This window comes from Parambassis ranga, chromosome 10 (assembly GCF_900634625.1).
Source record: "Parambassis ranga chromosome 10, fParRan2.1, whole genome shotgun sequence".
Taxonomy (NCBI): domain Eukaryota; kingdom Metazoa; phylum Chordata; class Actinopteri; family Ambassidae; genus Parambassis; species Parambassis ranga.
Genome location: NC_041031.1, coordinates 20984690 through 21005183, shown reverse-complemented (window position 1 = coordinate 21005183; position 20494 = coordinate 20984690). Strand labels below are relative to the sequence as shown.

At 43.1% G+C, this 20494-nt stretch overlaps 1 protein-coding gene across 1 annotated transcript; it reads left to right on the top strand.

The window, feature by feature from the left end:
- Positions 1–5865: 5865 nt before the first annotated feature.
- On the top strand, positions 5866–20057 carry sparc (secreted protein, acidic, cysteine-rich (osteonectin)). The gene is made up of 10 exons (XM_028416359.1): positions 5866–5998; positions 13148–13213; positions 13654–13707; positions 15159–15258; positions 15877–15998; positions 16111–16231; positions 17830–17963; positions 18555–18703; positions 18903–19051; positions 19309–20057. The coding sequence occupies exons 2-10, from the start codon at positions 13157–13159 to the stop codon at positions 19335–19337; spliced, it is 915 nt and encodes a 304-aa protein (XP_028272160.1). The 5' UTR covers positions 5866–5998; positions 13148–13156; the 3' UTR covers positions 19338–20057.
- Positions 20058–20494: the final 437 nt, after the last annotated feature.

The window sequence follows — 20494 nt, the reverse complement described above, 5'->3', positions numbered from 1 at the left end:
TAAAAATGGAGAGGAAAACTTGTTGCAGGAGCTGCTGGGAGCTGCTGTTTGAGGGCAACCTGTGAGGCCACAGGCGGCTGGAGCCCATCCCAGCTGTTGTCGTTTTCCTTATTTCTATATTTGTGCTGTTTATTGTCTTTCAGGTAATGATAAGCATCTTTTTCTGCCTGATTTAAATGTTCATCTGTGGTGTAAATTCTGCTGAACAGGCACTAAACATGTAGAGATGAGATCTGATGCTCTGTAGGTGGTATATGTCTCACAGTTGTCCTAGTTTAGCATGAAGGCTGCATACAGAGAAAAACAGCAACCCAGCTCCGTCCTGTGGCTCCGATTGTGTTTTAATAAGTCTTTCTTGCATCCAAAATGCTTCTATCTGATTAATAATAATCTTTTAATAATTAGCTGTTTATTGTATTTCTTTTAATTATGTAATAAATACCATTGGATGCGACTAAACTATAAATTATGCTGACAACAACCTCTTTTACTGCTTAAGAGAAAAAAGTGATAGGCTAGCTGTATGATGGCACAGAGGTGTTGTAATCCTTAAAGTTGTAACATGACATGTAAGGGTTAAGTGGCTCCCTGTGTGCCTGACAGGAAGTGAATAATGAGACGACTCAGAAATGAAGATCTGCCCATTAAAAGCAGTTTTTATGCTCCAAGCTAAAAGCAAGTCCCAGCCGCTGATGTGTCCAGGCAAAGTCTGTCTGTGTGTGTGTGTGATGCCAAAATACATGCCAGATACACACAGGGTTGGGTTGGGTGGTGTGTGTGTGTGTGTGTGTGTGTGTGTGTCTGCTGTCCAGGGTTTACACGTCACCAAAACTGCCTGCTGCTGCTGACGTTTCATCCAGAAAATGATCTTACACCACAATGACAGCATCATTTTAAAGAGGCCGAGCAACATCTCTTTGTTAAGCTATTTATTATACAATCAGTGTTCATAGAGTTCACTGTACTCCATGTGTTAGATTTAGTTACTTTTAATCTTTGCAAACAAAACTCGACAGCATAAGACAGAATAAAATAACAGCAGGAGAATAGAAACCGATGATACTTAAACCTGCAAATGAATCAGCAACTTAATAAATAAATACCGATGAATCAATATATAGTAAAATGGCAAGAGTGGAATAACAGCAAGCATTTTCAAGAATAATAAATAAATAAATAAATAATAAAATAAATGAATAAATATAAACTAAAATTTAATATAAATTATTGAAATAAAATTGATTATAGTTTTATTTTATTTTATTTTCCTACAATGATTAGTGACATCACACACCACCATTCTTATTATCTCATCAATCAGCATCCATTAGCAGAATGTCATTTTTAATTCAGTTCTGATACATAATCAATATGGTGTTTGCCAGAAAATCATATTTAGCCTTTAATCTCGTCACATCTATCCATACAGGACTAGCTCACTGGCGCCCTCTAGGTGAATTGCAGCCTGTTTTTTTATTATAATCAAGAAGTGGAGTGTCTCCTAAGTAACACAAGTCTTATCTCTTAACATGTGTTGTACACACATTATCCATAATAACCATATATTGTCGTGATTGTGGTGAGAGTTAAAAAATATGTTTTCTACCTCCTGCCTGCAGAGTGTTTCCTCCCACTTGGAGCTGAGTTTGGAGGCCTTCTGTGGGCGACAGCGAGTCCTTTACAAATCCTTACAAACCTGGGCTGTAATCCTGGCGGTCAGCGAGCAGCAGTGAGCTCATCTGCTGTCACTGTAATTACAGCCTGAAACCCTCCATCAGAAGCCCTGCCTGCAGCGAGGCCGCTAGGCCAGACTGCTTTCAGGAATGAGCAAATCACACAGTTCCCTCGAACACGCAGGAACGCTCTGTCGCAGTCTGAGCATTCATCCGCTCACAATATATAAAAATATATGTATATATAACATATTACAACAACACATTGACGTTTACGCTCTCTCTAAACTTTCATTAAGGGCAGGACTTTTGTTTAGGACACGGATGATTTAAGGGCGATCTGGAGGAGGGTCACACCATTACAGTGATCACTGAAACAATTTGGGACCTCTTCCAACAGTAGGTGGAGTGTGTGTATGTGTGAAAACTGGGTTAAAATTGCCCAAAGTTGCCCAATGTCATTCGATCATGGGACTGATATAGCTGCAAAATGACAAGTAAGGAGATGAGGAAGATAGGTTGGGGATGGTGAGGATACATGCAACATGGCAGACTTTCAGTCAGGAGTCTAAGGTTCAAGCCCCCCTAACATTGCAAGCTGTTTTGTTTTCACTTACTGTTAAAGATCCTGGCTTTTTACAACACGTTTTACGAGGCACTCCTATGGTTGCTAGAGAGAGTCCCAGCCCCCATGACGAGGTAAAGATGAAGGACTGAAAGGACAGAAATATCCACCTCATATCACATTGTTCTGGTGAGGACACGATGGGTTCAAAACCCTCGAGCGTGGTGCTAAGTTAAGTCAGAAAATCAACAAGAGTACACCTCACCTCACTATCATCCGTCACCCGCCCTCTTCACCTGCCCGTCAGACCTCTTCAGTAAAGATGAAGACAGAGCTCAGTGGTCGCCATTTTGACTGCAGCAATGATGTCTGTGTTGGCAATGGATCGCACAACCCACGGTCATCTGCCTGAAGCGCGCACGACAGCATTTGAGCATTTAAACATACACATTTGCAGAAATCATGCGACAATAAAAACATGTTTAGATCTTTATGATGTTTTGAATTTTGTTTAATTCTTAAAGTTTCTGTGAAGTTGTCCTATTTCTGAATCTGAGCAGCAAACATGTCATTTACACCTCCAAAAACATGAGCTAAAAGAAAAAAAAGACCTACAATTTCATTTGGATGTGCAGCAGGAGGAGGAAGCAGAGGCAAAACATCCATCAGAGTGAAAAGGCCTCCTGTCTGTCGGCGTACAGCAGTAATCACTTTAAGAGCCGGTGTGACTCTACAGAGGAAGAAAAGCAGCTTTGATGTTTGTTATTGGGTTTAAATATTCCTCTGCTGCCAGCGTCTCCCCCTCACTCACTCACTCCATCGCCATCAGACTGACACCGCGCTGCTTGCTGCGAGGACTGAGAGCAGCGACACGTAGGCAGGCGAGTCAGAAGCAGTGTGGGTAATTAGCAGGAATGAGGACCAGGTGTGCAGGCAGGTAGAGGAGCAGCAGAGGCCTGGGCTGTGTTCGAAATCACTCCCTAATCACTATATAGGGCCCTATATAGAGCCTCCGCCATTTTGTAGTGCTGTCCAAATTCTAAGTGAGAAATTATAGACCCCACATAGGGCCCTCAATGTATCCCACAATGCATCTTGAAATGTAGTGTCCATCCGATGGTCACTGTTTTTAGCGATATGTCCCATCATGCATTGCACAGACTGGCTAAAAGAACGGGAAGGGACGTTAGGTCACCTGTCTTATAAATATAATGATGGATTAAAGAATGCAGCATGACCGGCTGTGTTTGCTTTATTCATGTTTTACCATAAAACGTTTGTTGGGCTATAAAGGCACAAATTATAACTGCTAACAACAGAGAGTTTTTAGCCGGCAGAGATCGGCTCGTTTAATTTGCGACAGCAATGACGTCATTAACGGCGACAGAAAATGAGGGAGGTAGTGTCCGAACGGTCCAAAAATGCTTCCACAGTGAGTTCATTATGTGGAGCCCTACATTGAACTCCCCGTATGGGGAGTAGGGAGTGAGTGAGTGATTTCGAACACAGCCTTGGACGGCTTCATGCTCTCCGCTCTCTTATGTCTGAATTTAGAGGTGAATAATAAGACAAGTGATAGTTTAATTAATGTCTTTTTGGGCCAATCAGAGCCGTGTACTGTTACTCTTTCTTTTAACAGGTAGAATATAAGACTTCATGATTTTAAATTAATTCAATAAAACCTTTTCTGCTGAGCATCATGTATGTCACAATGAAGGAGAGTTCTGAGTATTAATTAATATAATAAGAATAACATTTTTCCACTTATTATTAAAAAGTTGTGTTAAATTAGGTGAATAAAAAGCGATAATCTTTTCCTAAAAATAACCGAGGAGCTGTAGCTTTGCACAGGCCTCAGTCTCCAGGGTGAAACTCTGAAATGTTTACCCCTCCTCTTCTGTTTGTGGACCAGGCTTTGTACACAACTACTCATCGGACTAAACGTGCCCATTAGTCATTTGGTGAGGCAGGTGAAGACTCACTCATATGAGTACGAGTTCACCCTGAAACACTTCCAAGCTGTCGCTGATGAGGAGGAATTCTACAATAAACACAGAGTGTGAATCTCGCTGCTGCCTGAGAGCTCCCGGGTTCCATCACTGATAAATACTTTGGAAAGCAGCTGTACATATTCGAGCCATGACACTGATGAGCTGGAATGGACATTACTTTGTGTCTTTCTCTGCACTTTAATTAATTATGTCTATAAAGATGACAAACGTCGACTTATGATACAAACTTTGCATCTTTCAGCATAAACTGTTCACACACATCAGTCTCAGCATGAAAATGGCTCTATGAATGGTTTTCTATGAATCAAAGCTGCATATGGTTCAACAGCATCTGCATCTAGAACATTCTTTCTTTTGTTAATACTCATGATGTGGCACAGAAGTGTGTGTGTGTGTGCGCTAAATACTGTCTGCAGGCATGAACCAACATCACAGTGATATTACAACCTCTCAGCACGGCTAAACCTGCAGAGCAGCCAGAGATAAAAGCATAATTGCACCTTTGCAGTTCATCATCTCACATTAAGTCAAATGCAGAGAGACAGCTGCCACGTATACAGAGAGAGAGGGGAGAGAGAGGGAGAGAGAGAGGGGAGAGAGGGGTGAGGGAAACAGAGGAGTCAAAATAAAAGAAGAAGAAATGAAGTGGGAGGAGAAAAACAGTTTAAAACACCACCTCCTCCTCCATCCTGTGGCTTCAGGCAGAATGGAAACGCCACGTCGCAGCCCCCCCCCCCCTTCCTCCTCCTCTCTGCCCCCCTCTTCTTCATCCAGCTGTTCTTCACATCAGTCTGCACTGTGGGAACAGACAGAAGAAAAAAAAAGTGAGCACGTGGAATGCAGTTGCATTTCGATTGCTTCTGTCTGTTTGCGGACGGCAGGTGTTTGAACACCGATCCATGAATGTGGGCTGTGATGAGCTGAATGTTCCGCAGGCTGAAAGTTTGTTTTCACATGTTTCCAGGAAGCAGGACTGAAGCTTCAGAGGAGCTACATGTTCAGAAATATATGTGAAAGCTCTCGTGTCTCCTTCTATGACCAATGATTCAGACATGACTGAGTCAGAGGACGTCTCACTGAGCTCTTCTTCCATGAGTACCCTCTCCTGAGGGATTCAGCTCCGTGAGTGCAGTCCTGTGTCTGAGCTTGACCTCTGACCCCTCAGAGGACGACGGGCCAGTGGAAAACAGAGATGTGTTTAACAGTCAGTGTATCTAATGGTCAGAGAATATTTCTTAAATGAGACAAGTCATGTGACATCCTCATAGATTAGATTTGATCAAATTGGATATCATCACTTAATTAATTAAATGAGAATAAACAGGAAAAACAGAATTCAGACTACTTCTCTAGAGAATAAAAATGCTTTAAAAATATTTTTTTTTCTTACAATTTGTTTGCTTTTTTTCCAGAAAAGTCAGTTAATCTCGGACATTTTTTAAAATGCTACATCATCCTTATAATCTGCACATCAACCAGTGAAGAAACTACCAGAAAGTTTATCCAACTGCAGACTTCATCAGTCTGTGGGAGTAAACACTAGCTCCACCCACCCGGGCAGACAGCCAGAGAGTGAGGGAGAGGGAGGGAGGGGTGTATAGTTTTGGACGGAGGAGGGGAGGTCTGTGTCCAAACTGGGACGTCCCACTGGAAATGTCTTCTGTGTGAACTGGTGAGCCTGTTAGATCGTCCCGGGCCCCGCACACAGCTGACTTCTCTTTTGGTGTCCCTGCTCTGCAAAGCTGAAGGTAAGAGGTCTCACTCTGCACATACACTCCGGGCTCTATTTTACCCTCTGTCATGTGACACAGGCTGACAATGTGTAGAAAAGTTAGGAAACTTAATATTTTACTGTCTTGGCTGCACACTTTGCAGCAGTTTTTGTGCTTTCAGGCATTAAAAAAAGCTGAAGTTAAGCCTTTAAATGCAGAAAATTTACCCTCAAATTTATGCTGCAACAAAACTTGGCCAAATCTTTTACAATCTCAACTCAGAACAACTTGAAATTGAAATGTGCCACTTTGTTTTCACACTGTTTTTCAACCTTTAAACCTTCTTTAAAGTCACTGACACCTGGTTTGAAAAGCAGCTTCAAACCTCACTGTACAGCCTCCTCTATCATTACCCTGCAGGTAAACAATCTGTGGTTATTCATTCTCTGTGGAGGTATTGTGTGCCACATCGGCAATAGGAGGAGAAGGAGGGGAAGGAAGAGGAGGAGGAGGAGTGGGGACTGGAGGAGTAAGGTTTGGGGGGAGGAGAGATGCAAACACTGGCTCATGTCCTGTTGATTATTTGGAGTTGTTCACTGTCAGAGTTCAGGTTGGATGCTGACATTTCTTTGTTTTGGTTTAAAATCTGTGAAGCAGAAAGAAAGGAAGATGAGGAGGAAGAAAGGGAGGAGGAAGAAGGAGAGAAGTGGTGGTGGATAAAAATTCCAACAAAGCTTGAGAGAGAGAGAGAGAGAGAGAGCATTTCTCCACAAATATCCCTCCCTTCTCCCCCTCCTCTCTGATTACTCCCATGTAAAGGAATGTGGGTTTCCATGGTGATCGTTACCAGCTGTTTCTGTGAGTTAGTGCAGATGCCTTCAAGTGTTTGAAAAAAATAAAAAAGAGCCTGGAATTCTTGCAAATGTTTCATGTACATTAGATTCAGCATCAGTTTGGTGTTGGATGGTCTGAAGGAGCGGTCCGGCCTGCACAGAACCTGCAGTGGGGATGAACTGCTGGACATCACAGTAATGAGATTTTCTATCCTGGCTGCAGGGATTAACTCCTTTTTCAAAAAGGGCTGTCAGGGCCATCTAACTAAGGCTGTGATGTTGGGATGCTCATAGCTTTGTTTGGAGTAATATGTAGTAGTGCCAACAGCGGATTTTAACACCGCACTGTAAAAACTGTTTTGGTTGTTGTATTTTAGAGAAGTGCACAGCTGGTTTAAAATAATCCAGAAGCTTTTTTTGTGCTGAATTTGCACGTTGCTGCTGTTTAACCAATGATTCTGGTTCACCTTCACTCTGTTTTCTCACCTTAAGCTGCTTTTCATAGTTTAGCAGTGTCACACTGCAAAGATCTGCTGATGTATTAGGACTTGTTCTGTTCTGGCATCTTTGGAACGCTTTGGATCTGCTTCCTTCACACTCAGTTACACGACTCTTGAAGCTCGTTCGTCACACCTGTGGAGGATTTTTCCGAGCTGAGACAGAAGAACAATGAGTCCGCATTAGTATGAGAGAAGTGGAAATGGAGCGTCTCTAGCTGCTTAATTGTTGAGGTGGCAGGTCTGGGACTGAAGAGGAGGAAAAGAAGGGAGGGGGGAAGAAGAAGAGGATGAGGAGGAGGAGAAGGGGAGGATGCGGCTGTGAAATGCTGGGGCCAGCTTGGCAATTGGTGGAAAAGTGCTAATCCCATCCCCGACAGGAAGGAGGGATTGTGCTGCTGTCTGGGCTCGATGTGGAGAATCTGGAGTGTCAGGGAGAAAGACAGTGGGCAGAAATGAGACATGGACAGACATGATGAGGAGGAAAAGTAGGATTCTGGTGCTAGCCTGATATAGCAGCTATATTTCTTGCCACAAGGGGGCAGTATCACAAATATACTGAATAAACGCTCCCATGTCTGGGGTGTTAAGATTCCCATAATCCTGTACTCTGTGCACCCAAATAATCAAAATTTATGAAAATGCAAATTTTAAGTCGGCACCTTTTGACTTTTTGTATAAACAATAAGAGGCGGAGGGATTAGAGGATATGACACAAGTCATATCAAACAGAACTGAGGAGGGAACAAACAAAGATCGCAGGATGAAGTCGAAGGAGCTCTGATGAAAGCAGATTACTATGAGTAATAACAATCATGTAAAAAGAGCAAAGATAAAAGCCGTCTGCTGCACTTCATCAACCTAACTTAAGGACAGAACAATGCAGTGTTGTTCTTTAGAAGCTGCTTTTTACTCAAAGTATGATCTGCTGAGGGGGAGGGGAGAGTCGGAGAGGTCGGATGACCAGGACCTCAGGTTACACAGATCCTGACTCGGCTCCATTCTCCTCTTCCTGTTTGTGCCCAGCGATACAGGTGAACGCTGCTCTCTCTCTGAAAACTCCTCTTTGTCCAGATGAATTAAAGGGAGTTTCCCCTCGATCTCTCCGGGGACAGGCTGGATGTGTCAGGTGTCTTATTGAGAGGAGGTGGTTTGGAATGCAGCATGAAAACAGCAGCTTGGAAAAATTGTACTTAAAGTACACACCATTAAAGCCTAATACATGTAGCTTGTTACTCTGTGTAGCAACGTAAAAGCCAAAACGATACAAAATGCCGACAAATTGTTGGACGTTGTTCTTGAGTTTGTGATGAAAATGGGTGAAGATCTGACTAAGTCTCTGCTGTGGTGAGACGAGGTTGACTGAAACGTTTGCGTCTGACCTGAAGAAGAAGAAGCGCTAGTTTTTGACATAATGTAATGTAAGTATCTGCTACAAATGTAAAAATAGGCAGTTTAGGTCCCTGCCTATCACCGCCATGTTGGCTCAGACATAGCCCATCTTAACTCCTGGTTAGTCCAAATACAGGCTTAGAGCTTGAGTGCATGCGCAATCAGGGAAGTTGGTCAGCCCGTCCCTACCAGGAAAACGTATCATAAAGTGTGGTGCTATCAGAAAGTTAGCAAATATTTATTGACATTATTGTCTATGGTTGAGCAATGGTTTGATGGAGCATCGTGCTACATTCATGTCTGTTTTCTGCCGGTAAAGAGGAGTTTGTTTAAATGCCTAATGATCTGTCCTAAGCCATAATCTCTCGGATTCAAAGAGTTCAATGCTCAAAAAAGTAAAATTCTTCTTCAATGGAAATCAGTGAAACATCTTGTATTTTGCTGTAATTGGTTCTTTGATCTTCTGACAACAAAGGACTCAGCAGATCTTCATCAGATCTCTTGAAGGCCTCCACCACCTGTTTGACCTTTTGCACTGCTGCCTGCTTCAGCATAAAGACCAAATGTTGGACACATCTACATTTTCTACATTCTTTGGAAGAAGACAGGTGAACCAACAGCACCCTGAGGGGGGAAGAGATGATTCCAGACATCAGCCTTGTAGCACAGCAAATGACTGAGGTGGTGAAGATACGGGCTGTGAAGGCAGCAGATGAACCTCTGCAGGTTTAATCAGCACATCGTAGTCCTCAGATGCTGATAGTGTTTCTGCAGAGCTGGGCTCAGACAGAGGAAATCACTGTTCATTCCTCTGTGAACCGAAAATGTGCCCGTCCACGGCCCTTTGCATGCCAGTGTTGTTTGTCCGTGCTGTGTGCTGGCAGACAGACTGCTACAGGTTGTTTATCTGGGCCGCCTGTTATGTCACCAAGGAGAACAAGAAAGAATTCCTCTAAATCTGTCCCTGAGATGTCACAGAGAAAGTGAGGGAGATATCTGCAGCACCTTCAGCCCAGGCTGTTTTCCTCCAGTTTACACTTGCTTACCTAACTAACCTCCCAAATTAAATACGTTTTGCGGGGTAAGAAGGGCCCCTTTATGAGCCTGAAGTTTCCCTTTTAGCCTCGGCGCTGTTTGATTATGAGAGCGGCTTTCCAAATAAAATAATTTGTTTTGCTGTTACGTCAGTTCGTCCGGCCTCCTCCTTCCTGCCGGGGTGACCAAATAGGAATATGTTAAAGCGGACATGCGATGGGAACACCGTGTCCCTCCAAATCAAACATGCCTTTCAGGGAGGAGACCCGTTTTTATTTGCCTCTCTTTGACATCACATTCAGCTCCACTGTCTCTCAGCGTGATACACTTCTCACATTAAATGTCTTTTTACAAACTTCCCGTCAGCAGAACATCTTTTTTTTTTTAGCTCAGCTTTTTTAAAGGCACTGAGAAGTTTCCTTGTGTGTGGGTTATTTGGAGACGTCACCGTCTGCGTCCCCTGCCAGGGTTTCTGTATTTTTCCACGTCCAAGTCTGCTTCAGGCTTCCTCACAAGTCTTTAGGAGCAATTTCTGACAATCTAATTATCCCAAGGTTCTCTGGCATTTAGTCACTCTTTCTTTACACGTATTCTAACGCAAAGCAGGAGTCCAGGAGTTATGCATGCACATCAAATCTGCACCGTGTTGTATAGAAGAACACACCATATGCACGCATAATGCAGAAGAACTTTCATAGGTTGATTGTAAAAACAAACTGTCTGGTGCATCAGGTTAGAGCTGATTGTAACAGACACATAATCCCATCCCAAGAATCAAACAGAACTAAACACACAAGCCATTTAGTGTGTTTGAGTTCATGCTGTCTTTGGGAGGAAAACAGGTGACACAAACAGTCGCTTCTCGCCATCATCACACCTAAAACATGCTAGTCACTTCCTCAAAGGAGGCTGATTGGTCCAAACCACCCATGGTTCATGCACAAGCACACAGCCTGGAGCCTCAAAAGATGAGTCTGTGATCGCAGAAGATTTATTTTACAGGAACAAACTGGATTTATCAAGAAACTAAATGGATTTGTGTTGTAACACAAAAGAAAGAACTTTTCTAAAAACTGACTAACCTCTTTAGTACACGACCAACAACAGATGCTCAGCAATGCAAAGAGAAGTTGTGAAGCCCAAGCAGAGGATTTGTGTTGATAAGATTCCATTAAAACCAGAGTTGCTCCACTGAAATGCTGCTAAAGCTTTAAAAAAATCGCATTCTTAAATGAACCACACATTAGTAGAAGAAATTAGGTGAAGTTCATGACTTTTACTAAACCTGTCCCCCTTGATCATCAAGTCATTCCTCCATGTCTGACCTCATCACTGTTGCATTGATCAGAAGAAATTGTCTGATTAAGCTTCATTCATCCACTGTTGGCCTAAACCTGCTGGCCTCTTACTCTAAGCACAGGAATTCAAAGTATGTACTGCTTTGTTTTGTAAACCTGATTATCCCCCGTTGATCTCCTGCAGCGTTCAACATGTTGGACAAACTCACTTCAACATTTCAGACACAAAGAAACACAGATACAGACTCCAGTTGTTTTTGATAAACAAGTGAAATAAGAGTGAGGACTTTCATCTTCAGAGTCGACCTCCACAGACACTTGAACGCACCCCCACGTACCCCACAGACTTTGATGTTCATCTGGAAGTCTAACAGCTGACTTCATGAGAGCGAACATGGAGACAGAGAGTGGAAGACCAAGTAACGCTACGCTCCGTCACCAAACAAAGGGGCCCTTATTTTGCACTTGAGACGAGACATGAGGAAGAAAGGGAAGCTGGGGCGATGGTTGTATATCGAGTCTCTTAACAATGGAGGCTCAGACTGATAGAGGACAGATAGTGTCCCTCTCACGGCAGCAGCATCCTGCAGGAAATGTGTCCATTTGTTTATGAAAAAAGTTAGCTGGATCTGTTACTTCCTACTAAATCTCTTAAATTCATAGCTAGCGAGTCGTCATGTGCGTCACTTGCGTGGCAGCACGCCTCCATTCTTAGATGACTGAACCCACTATAACATTGGGCATTCATGAATGCTGACAGTACAACACCATTGTCTCTGAACCATGCTTCAAGCTAAAAGGGTAGCATGCTAGCAATGACAGTGTTGATCTTATTGACTGATGTCATGATCATATTTATCTCCTTATTTTAAAAAAAATCTTACAAAACATCATTAAAGTTATTATAAGGCTGAATTCTGTGCTTAATTTTGTGGTCTGTTACATCTCAAGAAGAGGCTGCTGCGATGTATAACAGACTGTTGCTATAGAAACCGCTCTGATCACCATAGAGGACAACAACCAATCTGATCAAATAGTCCAATTCAGTGTTTTCTGTCTCTGGTTTGTTTAATAAGAACTGATGTAATGAGTAGCTAACAGCACATTATCCCATATGTATTTGTGTATATTTTTCAATATACCATTTATATTTAGAAAAATGTCTATGCCAAATTTGATATCAATTGGTTCAATAAATGTCAAAAAAATAATTATCTTTACCATTTTAGCCTCCATTCTGAATATGAATTGTCCAAATGACTGTGGAAGCTGGGTGTGATGCATTTGTTGTACCTACATGAAAAAATGTGGCTTCACAGAAGCAGGTCGACACAAGTACAGTAAAGGTCTGCTCGTAGCTGGAGGCTGCTGTTCACATCAGCTCACATCACTGTCAGTTTTATACAGGTGGCCGCAGTGGGATTTGAGCCCTGCTCCACCTATTAAAATTCCCCAAAATCACACATCAGGGTCATTTTCTTACATATCTGTCATGGTTTTACAAATGTAAATATGTGCTTAGCAGAGCTGTATGGGAGCTAGTTTTTCCAAAGGCAGGCCTGCGCTGGTGGAAATGTGAGGAGGGAAAATATGTTGCCTCAGGTCGTGAAAAAAAATGCTGCTGCTGCTGCTGTGCACATAAAGAGTGGAGCTGTTTACACGGCTGTTTCCACCCAGAATGATGCGCTGACCCAGCCCGTTACAGTCGAGGTTCAGGAGGCTTAAAGTGCTGCTTTCAGCCTCTGTGTTTGCTCAGAGGTACAATCCAGGATGACAAAATCTGTCTCAACCTGTGAAACCATGTTCTGGAAGGAATAGTAAACAATAAAAACAGCCACAGACAGTTTTAACGCAACATGCCAGAAAACGACACACACACACACACACACTGGTTTTGTTTTGGAGAACTGGAGAGCTTCCATCAGTCTGAGCTACGTGTTGTGACCAGACGCTTTTGTACTAAAGCTCTATGTGAGATAATTAGACGCTGTGATTATTTAAACTGCAGAGTCAGGATGAATTCTGTGTGAACACACTACCCCACGTATTATTATTAATATAATGTCTTTAACCCTTTAGATTAATTCTTGTAAACATGTCAATGAACGTTGTTTCTGTTTGTGTCCTCAGATTTTGAAGATGAGGGTGTGGATCGTCTTCCTTCTGTGCCTGGCTGGCCATGCTATGGCTGCTCCTGTAAGTCATACTGTGTGTGTGGTCTACTCCATCCTTTATTTTTTTCTGAGCGTGTTCCTCTCTTTGTGTGACGTCCTTTTTTCCTTTCCTGTGCGATCACCACTCTTCATGTGTGAGTTACTGTGTGTGTGTGTTTTCTCATTCATGTGGACTTCCTGTGTGTTTGGGTGTGTGTGTGTGTGTGTGTGTGTGTTCACGTGTGAAGTCTGTCAGGATGGAATGTTTGTTTTTCTAAAGCTGATCGCTCCCCTGAGTGTAACTCTGCCAGTGTGTGCGTGTGCCTGAAGATCCAAATCATGCACCAATGTGTGTGTGTGTGTGTGTGTCAGGTCATTGTCTGCTCCTGGCTTCCTTTACTCAAGTGTTTTTCTGAGAGCAGTCAAAAGTGTGTTACAAAGGTCTAACGTATGTGTGTGTGTGTGTGTGTGTGTTCGTCCCAGACCGAGGAGGAGGTCATCGTGGAAGAGCCAGTGACTGAGGAGCCAGTTGTTGAGGTCAGTCAGAAGTCTGCCTAAAAACCAGAAACTATGAAATTCATGTTCAGTCAAATCATTCATAATAATAAAAATAAGGAAAAATCAGACGGTGAAAACAAATTTTGAAGTTAGAAAAAGTTGCAGAAAACCTTCTACATCTCTCTAAATCGGTATGACCCGTTACAGCCTCCATGTCCCGTCAGATTACTAGACTGAAGCGACTTCAATTAGAGTTTCTCTGGTTTCTATGGATGAATCAATGGTCCTAAACCACAGTATATCCAGTTCATGGCCATGGGACATGTTAGTTGTCAAATAGTGTTTTGCTCTGTTGGTAAGGCAGATATATGGATGTGCAGAGGACACATTGAAGTCAGGTGCAAGCATTATGAATTTAAACAGCCCAGAAAGCCAAATCTGCTGCATTCAAAACAACAACAACAAATATCTGACATGACAGACACTGTTTTGGAGCTCCCTGCAGCTTCTAACTGGAACAATCCTTTAGACTCTGCAGTGTGTTTGTCAGGGTTACCCTGATTCTTTCAGGAAACTTCAGATGCCTCTGCTCTCCTGTGAGGTTTGATTTGGCATCTGCAGTGAGTTTTCTGAGCCACGCAGCTGCTCGGAGAGATGATCTGATTTGTGATGGAGATTTTGGTGTTTTGGGTTTTTTTTTTCTTCTCCATGTGAACGCCTACAGCCAAACAAACTCTTCGACATGGCAGGGACGTGGCCAAGGTTTTTTAATCATATCTCATGGTTTTATTTTGGGTCAAGACCTTTGGCTAAATGTTCAGATTATAGTTTAAATAAAGCTGCAGCTTGTGTAAAAAAAAAAACAGGATGTTCCCTGAGTTTCTCTCTCTGAGTTTGATCTGGATCTTAACCAAAAATCTGATCAGACTAATCGCCACAGTCCACCTCCTTGCATGAAACCTTTCCAACAAACAGACTTATTAAGAAGATGAAACATCCACCTTCCTGCACAACCTGCTGTAAACAGTCCTATGCCAGAAACTGCCCTGCACTGAAACCTCCTCGCCTTCATGTGAACGTTTTATCGTTTCCTGCTCTAGAGGTCCAGCGGGACCAGAGATCCCACAGCTGTTAATTTTAGCCGGTCAGGAAACCATTACGTTCTCCACAGCTTCACCACATGTGGACCCAGCTGCTTGTTATTGTTGGATATTATGGTCTCGCTGCTCCCAGACTCTGTTTGGCCTTCAGGGGAGGAACCTTCTTCAGTGGTGACATTTCAAGTTTTTTTTCTAAGAAAACCAGAGATTTCGAAGCGGTTTGGTTTAAGTGGACGTCGTGCAGAAATAGACCCCGAGGAAGGAATGTCGTACGAAAATCACCGATCAGAGATGCTGACTGGACACAGCGGCAGTTAGCAGCCTGCCGTTTGTGTTGTTTTTTTTGGGGGGGGGGCGTTTCTCCGACCTCTGACCTGTCTTGTTCCCTAGGAGACTGAGGTGGGGGCCAATCCTGTGCAGATTGAGGTTGGAGAGTTTGATGAGGCCATTGATGTTGAGGAGGAGGTCGTTGAAGATGTTGGTGCTGAGAGTAAGTGTACACTTGTTTTTGTTGCACATCTTCCACGCTACAAATTTAGTCTTCTTATTACATCTCAGCTAAAATCGGAACCCGAGAAAGACCTTTTGAAGTGGTGAGGACTAAACAAACGCAGTGATATAAAGGTAAAGCTCGAAAACCCTTGATGACATCACCCTCCAGGCAGCGAGCCTTCATAAATCCTCTTCTTCTCAGCAGTGTCGGTGAATCCACACATAAAAATGTGTCATGTTTGTGGCCTCCGTTATGACAGCGTCTGATTTAGCTGCGTCTCGATGTTTTCCAGCTACAGAGGTATCCGTGTTTAGCGAAGCCTCAAACTGGCAAATCAAACAGCCGTAATGACAGACTGCCTCGTCCTGCGAGGAGGCGGCTGTAATTATGTGTTCCAGCCGGCTTTAAGAGGCAGCTCAGCCACAGGCATCACCGACAGCAGGGAAACAGGGCGAAGATCCGATAGAGGCAGATCTGTCTGAGCAGTGCAGGAGGATATGCTCCACTGCTTGATTATAAATATATAATATATATATAAGTATTGATAATACACAAGAAATGGATTCTAGTCCAGACAAAAAGCTCTAAATAACTGCTGCTGTGTTCCTTCCTCAGACCCATGCCTGAACCACCACTGCAAGAAGGGCAAAGTGTGCGAGGTGGATGAGAGCAACACCCCCATGTGTGTGTGCCAGGACCCCTTGACCTGCCCCGCTGCTGAGGGAGAGTTCGAGCACGTGAGTTCAAACACAACGTCTAAAGGCTCATAGTTCCCTCTGCAAATGATTCCTGGCACTTCAGACTAAGCGTCATCTTCCTGATTTTATGTGTTTTTTAAAAATTTTGTAGGTTTGTGGCACCGACAACAAGACCTACGACTCCTCTTGCCACTTCTTTGCCACCAAGTGCGCCCTGGAGGGAACCAAGAAGGGCCACAAGCTGCACCTGGACTACATCGGACCCTGCAAACGTGAGAGCATTAATCTTAATATTTTAATATTTCATCTCAATTTTTTTTCAGGTTTATTTAGATTATATTCTGCATATAAACATAGTCACTCCTAAATCTGTTACCACTCACATTTCCCTTGCCCTGACTCAACACTGGGCTCGGATAGAATCAGTAAAGGACAGCAGGTTTACAGTCCAGCTCTGATTTAAGAAGGTTTAGATTTGGAGGACAGTTTGTGAGGACATTTGTGTCCCTCCCAGTCCAGCAGGTATAAACGTATGAGTGAAAGCTGTGATTACCGGCGCCTTTTGTTTGGTTTGCAGCAGACTGCAGACGGTTTAAATACCTCTTTAATACTGGCCGTTTTTTTAGACTGTGTTGAGTCACTGACTGTTTTAGCGACACACCCATCACACAGAGGCCAGATGTTGGCTGAGAGGGATTCACCATTTGGTGTGCAGGTAAAGAAACAAAGAAAGTAAAAGGTGGATTGATGGCAGAGAAGGTTTACAGAGACGGAGCCAGTAGATGGATGTTAGCAGACTGAGGGGGAGACAAACATATGAGCCCGTTTTCCATCCGAATGTGAAGCAAGTAAGAAAAAAACGCAACCAGAACTTGTTAAGCAAGTTTCCTTCAACTTTTTTCAAAAACCACCTCAAGCAAGTTTTCAGCTTCTGTGTTTGATCTCTTTGATTTTCTTAAGATATTAAAGAATGCAAATAAAAAGCAGAACATTTAGCCAAAGATCCACTGACAGGCATCAGGCCTGAGTATTTGTACAGGTCTTGATTTTGGAACGGACTGCAGCTGCTCTGCTCACACACCTGAGGCCACTTTTGCAACCACACTCACACACACTTCTGGATGTCTAAATGTCTAATTACAGAGGAATAAATGCATCCGCAGAATCATAGAAATTTGATTATTTAAAAGATATGTGTTATAGATTAAAAAAAAAAATCATTGCACTGATTCGGTGGAAGGGCTCATGTGTGTGAAGTCAAATCACCCACGATCCTCTGCACAAAAATGGGCCACTTAATTTTTAATTATCTTCACTTTCAGTTTGTTGTTTTTCCATCCATGTTTTGTTCCCTCTCGGTTCCCTCGTGTGTGTGTGTGATGAGTTAAGCTCAGGCCTGTCAGCGCTCTCTTGGTGTACTGTTAGTTTTCACTGCTGTGATTGATGGGCGGGTCGGACCTGCAGGCTGCAGCTCAGCAGCAGCAGGAGGATCTGTACTGACACGCAGGCTTCTTTTTTTCTACTGTTCAAACTGAACACACACACACACACAGACACAGGGTGAGGGGATGAGTCAGGCCTGAAGGGTTCCAATGGAGATCCTGAACAGCATTCAAATGTTTCAGACGCTTCAATAAAAGCTGATTTTGTTAGGGGTCACGAGACTGGGTCTGCTCCAGGTTCTCAATGTCAGATTATAGTACATTCTCTACTTTTTTGTAGCTTAAAAGGACAATTGATCGATGTCAGTTTCTGCTAATAAAAATGTGAAATCAATCATTGTTTGTGCATCTTTAGGGACTAAGGGTCGGGACCACCACTCTTCTAGTCTTAGTGGGGTTTTAACGTGTTTTTCCCCTCCTTCTTGCAGACATCGAGACGTGCCTGGACAACGAGCTGAAGGAGTTCCCTCTTCGTATGAGGGACTGGCTGAAGAACGTTCTGGTGACTCTGTACGAGCGCGATGAGGACAACAACCTGCTGACGGAGAAGCAGAAGCTCAGGGTGAGGAGAACTAAAGTCCATCACATCCCCCCTTCCATTTTCTTACACTTGTCTGGGGTTGGGTCCCTGGCCACATCCCATGGTTTATCAGGGGGATTTCTGAGGCATCCCTAGGATGGCTGAGATATATAATCCCACCATGTCTGTGGATGCTCTCGTTCAGTCAGGCAGTTTAGTCTGGTGAATCCCAAAGTTCCTTTAAATGAGTCCCAAAAATGAAGGAAAGAACTAAAAGAAGTACTAGATTTTGAATAAACTTCCTGCAGTTTCTTGCCGTTACATTGCTGGTTTAAACGTTATTTTGGTAAATACTGGAAGGTAAAGTTTGTTCAGAGTTTAAACAAGTAAAAATATTTATTTAAAACTCATGAATTGCTGTAAGTGGCTCATAAAGAGGAGTCTGCTCCAAACTGTTTAAAACTGTAACTCATTCAAACTGAGCAAATGTTTACTGAAAGGCACCAGAAGAGGAGTCACAGTTCTGGTAAACCTGCTTTTTAAAGATCCACCTCGCTGTGTACACAGACTTTGGTTTCCCCTGTAGACTGTCGTGTTTAGAACCTGAACCCAGATGTCCATCTGATCTTTCAGGTGAAGAAGATCTACGAGAACGAGAAGAGGCTGCAGGCCGGCGAGCACTCCCTGGACCTGCTGGCCCACGACTTCGAGAAGAACTACAACATGTACATCTTCCCCGTTCACTGGCAGTTCGGCCAGCTCGACCAGCACCCCGTCGACGGGTAGGTCCTGCAGGACTTCACACACTCAGCTGGTTTGACTGGTTTCAGCGTGGTCAGTCTCTGAGGTCACTGCATGGCTCCAACAGCTGCCTGCTGCTCATGCACTTATCCCAGACGCTAAAACCGAACTTGACTTCCTGTTGGTTGCTGATCATGTCTTTAAAAGTTGAACTTCAGTGCTGTGTTGATGTTTCCACAGATACCTGACCCACACAGAGCTCTCCCCCCTGCGCGCCCCTCTTGTTCCCATGGAGCACTGCACCACCCGCTTCTTCGATGAGTGCGACGCTGACAGCGACAAATACATCGCCCTGGAGGAGTGGGCCGCCTGCTTCGGCATCAAGGAGCGTAAGTATCCCATATTATCACCGGTCTCCATTTTGTAGTGTCAGAGCAGTCAAATCTAAACGTTCTCCTGAGGTTTCTGGCGACTTGAGTATAAAATGACAGAAAAAGTGCAAAATGGTGACAGGTAATTTATACATGTTCTTCTTCACAGTACTCCAGGTCCACCAAACGAATGTCATCTGTTTTTGCCTTTACTGATGTTTGATTTTTCAGGCTGGTTTGATGACTGTTGTCCATGTTTTTTTATGCGTTTGCAGAGGATGTGGACAAAGACCTCATCATCTAAGCTCCTCTGACCAGCAGCAGAGCAGCAGCAGCAGCAGCAGCAGCAGCAGCATGACAACTCCTAGTCGCTACTAACGGGACGAGGTGCTGATCCCTAAGTTAAAAGAAAAAAATAAGTCACAGTAACGGTGCTAATTGCAAATTATTTTTTATTTTATTTTTTAATAATGACCTTTCCTACCTATACCACTAAAATAAAAGTTACAAAAGAGAAATGTGCACAGTCTGTACTAACCAGCACGTCTTCATGAACCTTTGAATTCTTCTTGTTTGTTGAACCCAGTAAAGAAAACTGAAGATGTAAATGTCTGTTTCTGACACTGTTATAAATGTGCTGTCATGTTTTCAGGGCTTTAATTGGACGTTGATTTGAATCTTGAGGAGACAAAACTGTAAAGTGAAAAATAAAGTTTCTAAATAAATGCTCCCCCTGCTTGCTTTCTACAAAACAAACCATTTAGTTTTGGCACTCTTTTGGTGGTGGACTCATTTGTGTATTTTGGTTTGTCGACTACTGCGATAAGAGTTGTTGGTTTTTGTCTTTTCATACAGATTCTGTGTCCCTGACAGGGAACAGGCGTGTACTGATAATTAGGATATATTGTTTTGATGGAGCAGAAAATCTCGCAGGCTGAGAGTTTTTCTCACAGATAACATGTTTCTACTGACACTGAGAACACAACACAACTTTATTTCCATGAATAAAAGCTGTGGAAATCTCTGCATGCATTCATATCTGCGTTTCTTTCTCCTCTGCAAAGGAATTTTGATTTAAATGATCTGAGATGGGATCAGCACGGCACCATGAGTCACCAGGAGGCCAGTTTGAGCAAGTCTTTAACATTATTTTTGAACTATAGACCACATAAACTAAGCAATTTTAAGTTTTATGTATAATGTGTGTTTGAATGCTGCCTTTTGTAGCAGTAAATTCGTCCCTTGTGACTCTAGTTTGTGTTCTAAAAATAATTTTTAGTTTATTTTGTACTTTTTAAAAATCTGTTCCTGTTTCTCATGTGGAATTTTGGCACTATATGGCCTGCACAGCGTCTGACAGACATTGTCTGACAGATGAGGAACCAGCACTGTTCACATATGCAGTCGCATTTCACGACATCTACAGTAGCAAGAATTTCCACCACCTCCTTTTAGGTCATA

What these genes read in the sequence shown, in the direction of transcription:
- sparc (XM_028416359.1), top strand. Translation starts at nt 13,157, where the DNA reads ATGAGGGTGTGGATCGTCTTCCTTCTGTGCCTGGCTGGCCATGCTATG. An exon ending in TGAAGATGTTGGTGCTGAGA is followed by an intron (nt 15,259 to 15,876) that starts GTAAGTGTACAC and finishes TTCCTTCCTCAG; the next exon opens with ACCCATGCCTGAACCACCAC. An exon ending in CTACATCGGACCCTGCAAAC is followed by an intron (nt 16,232 to 17,829) that starts GTGAGAGCATTA and finishes TCCTTCTTGCAG; the next exon opens with ACATCGAGACGTGCCTGGAC.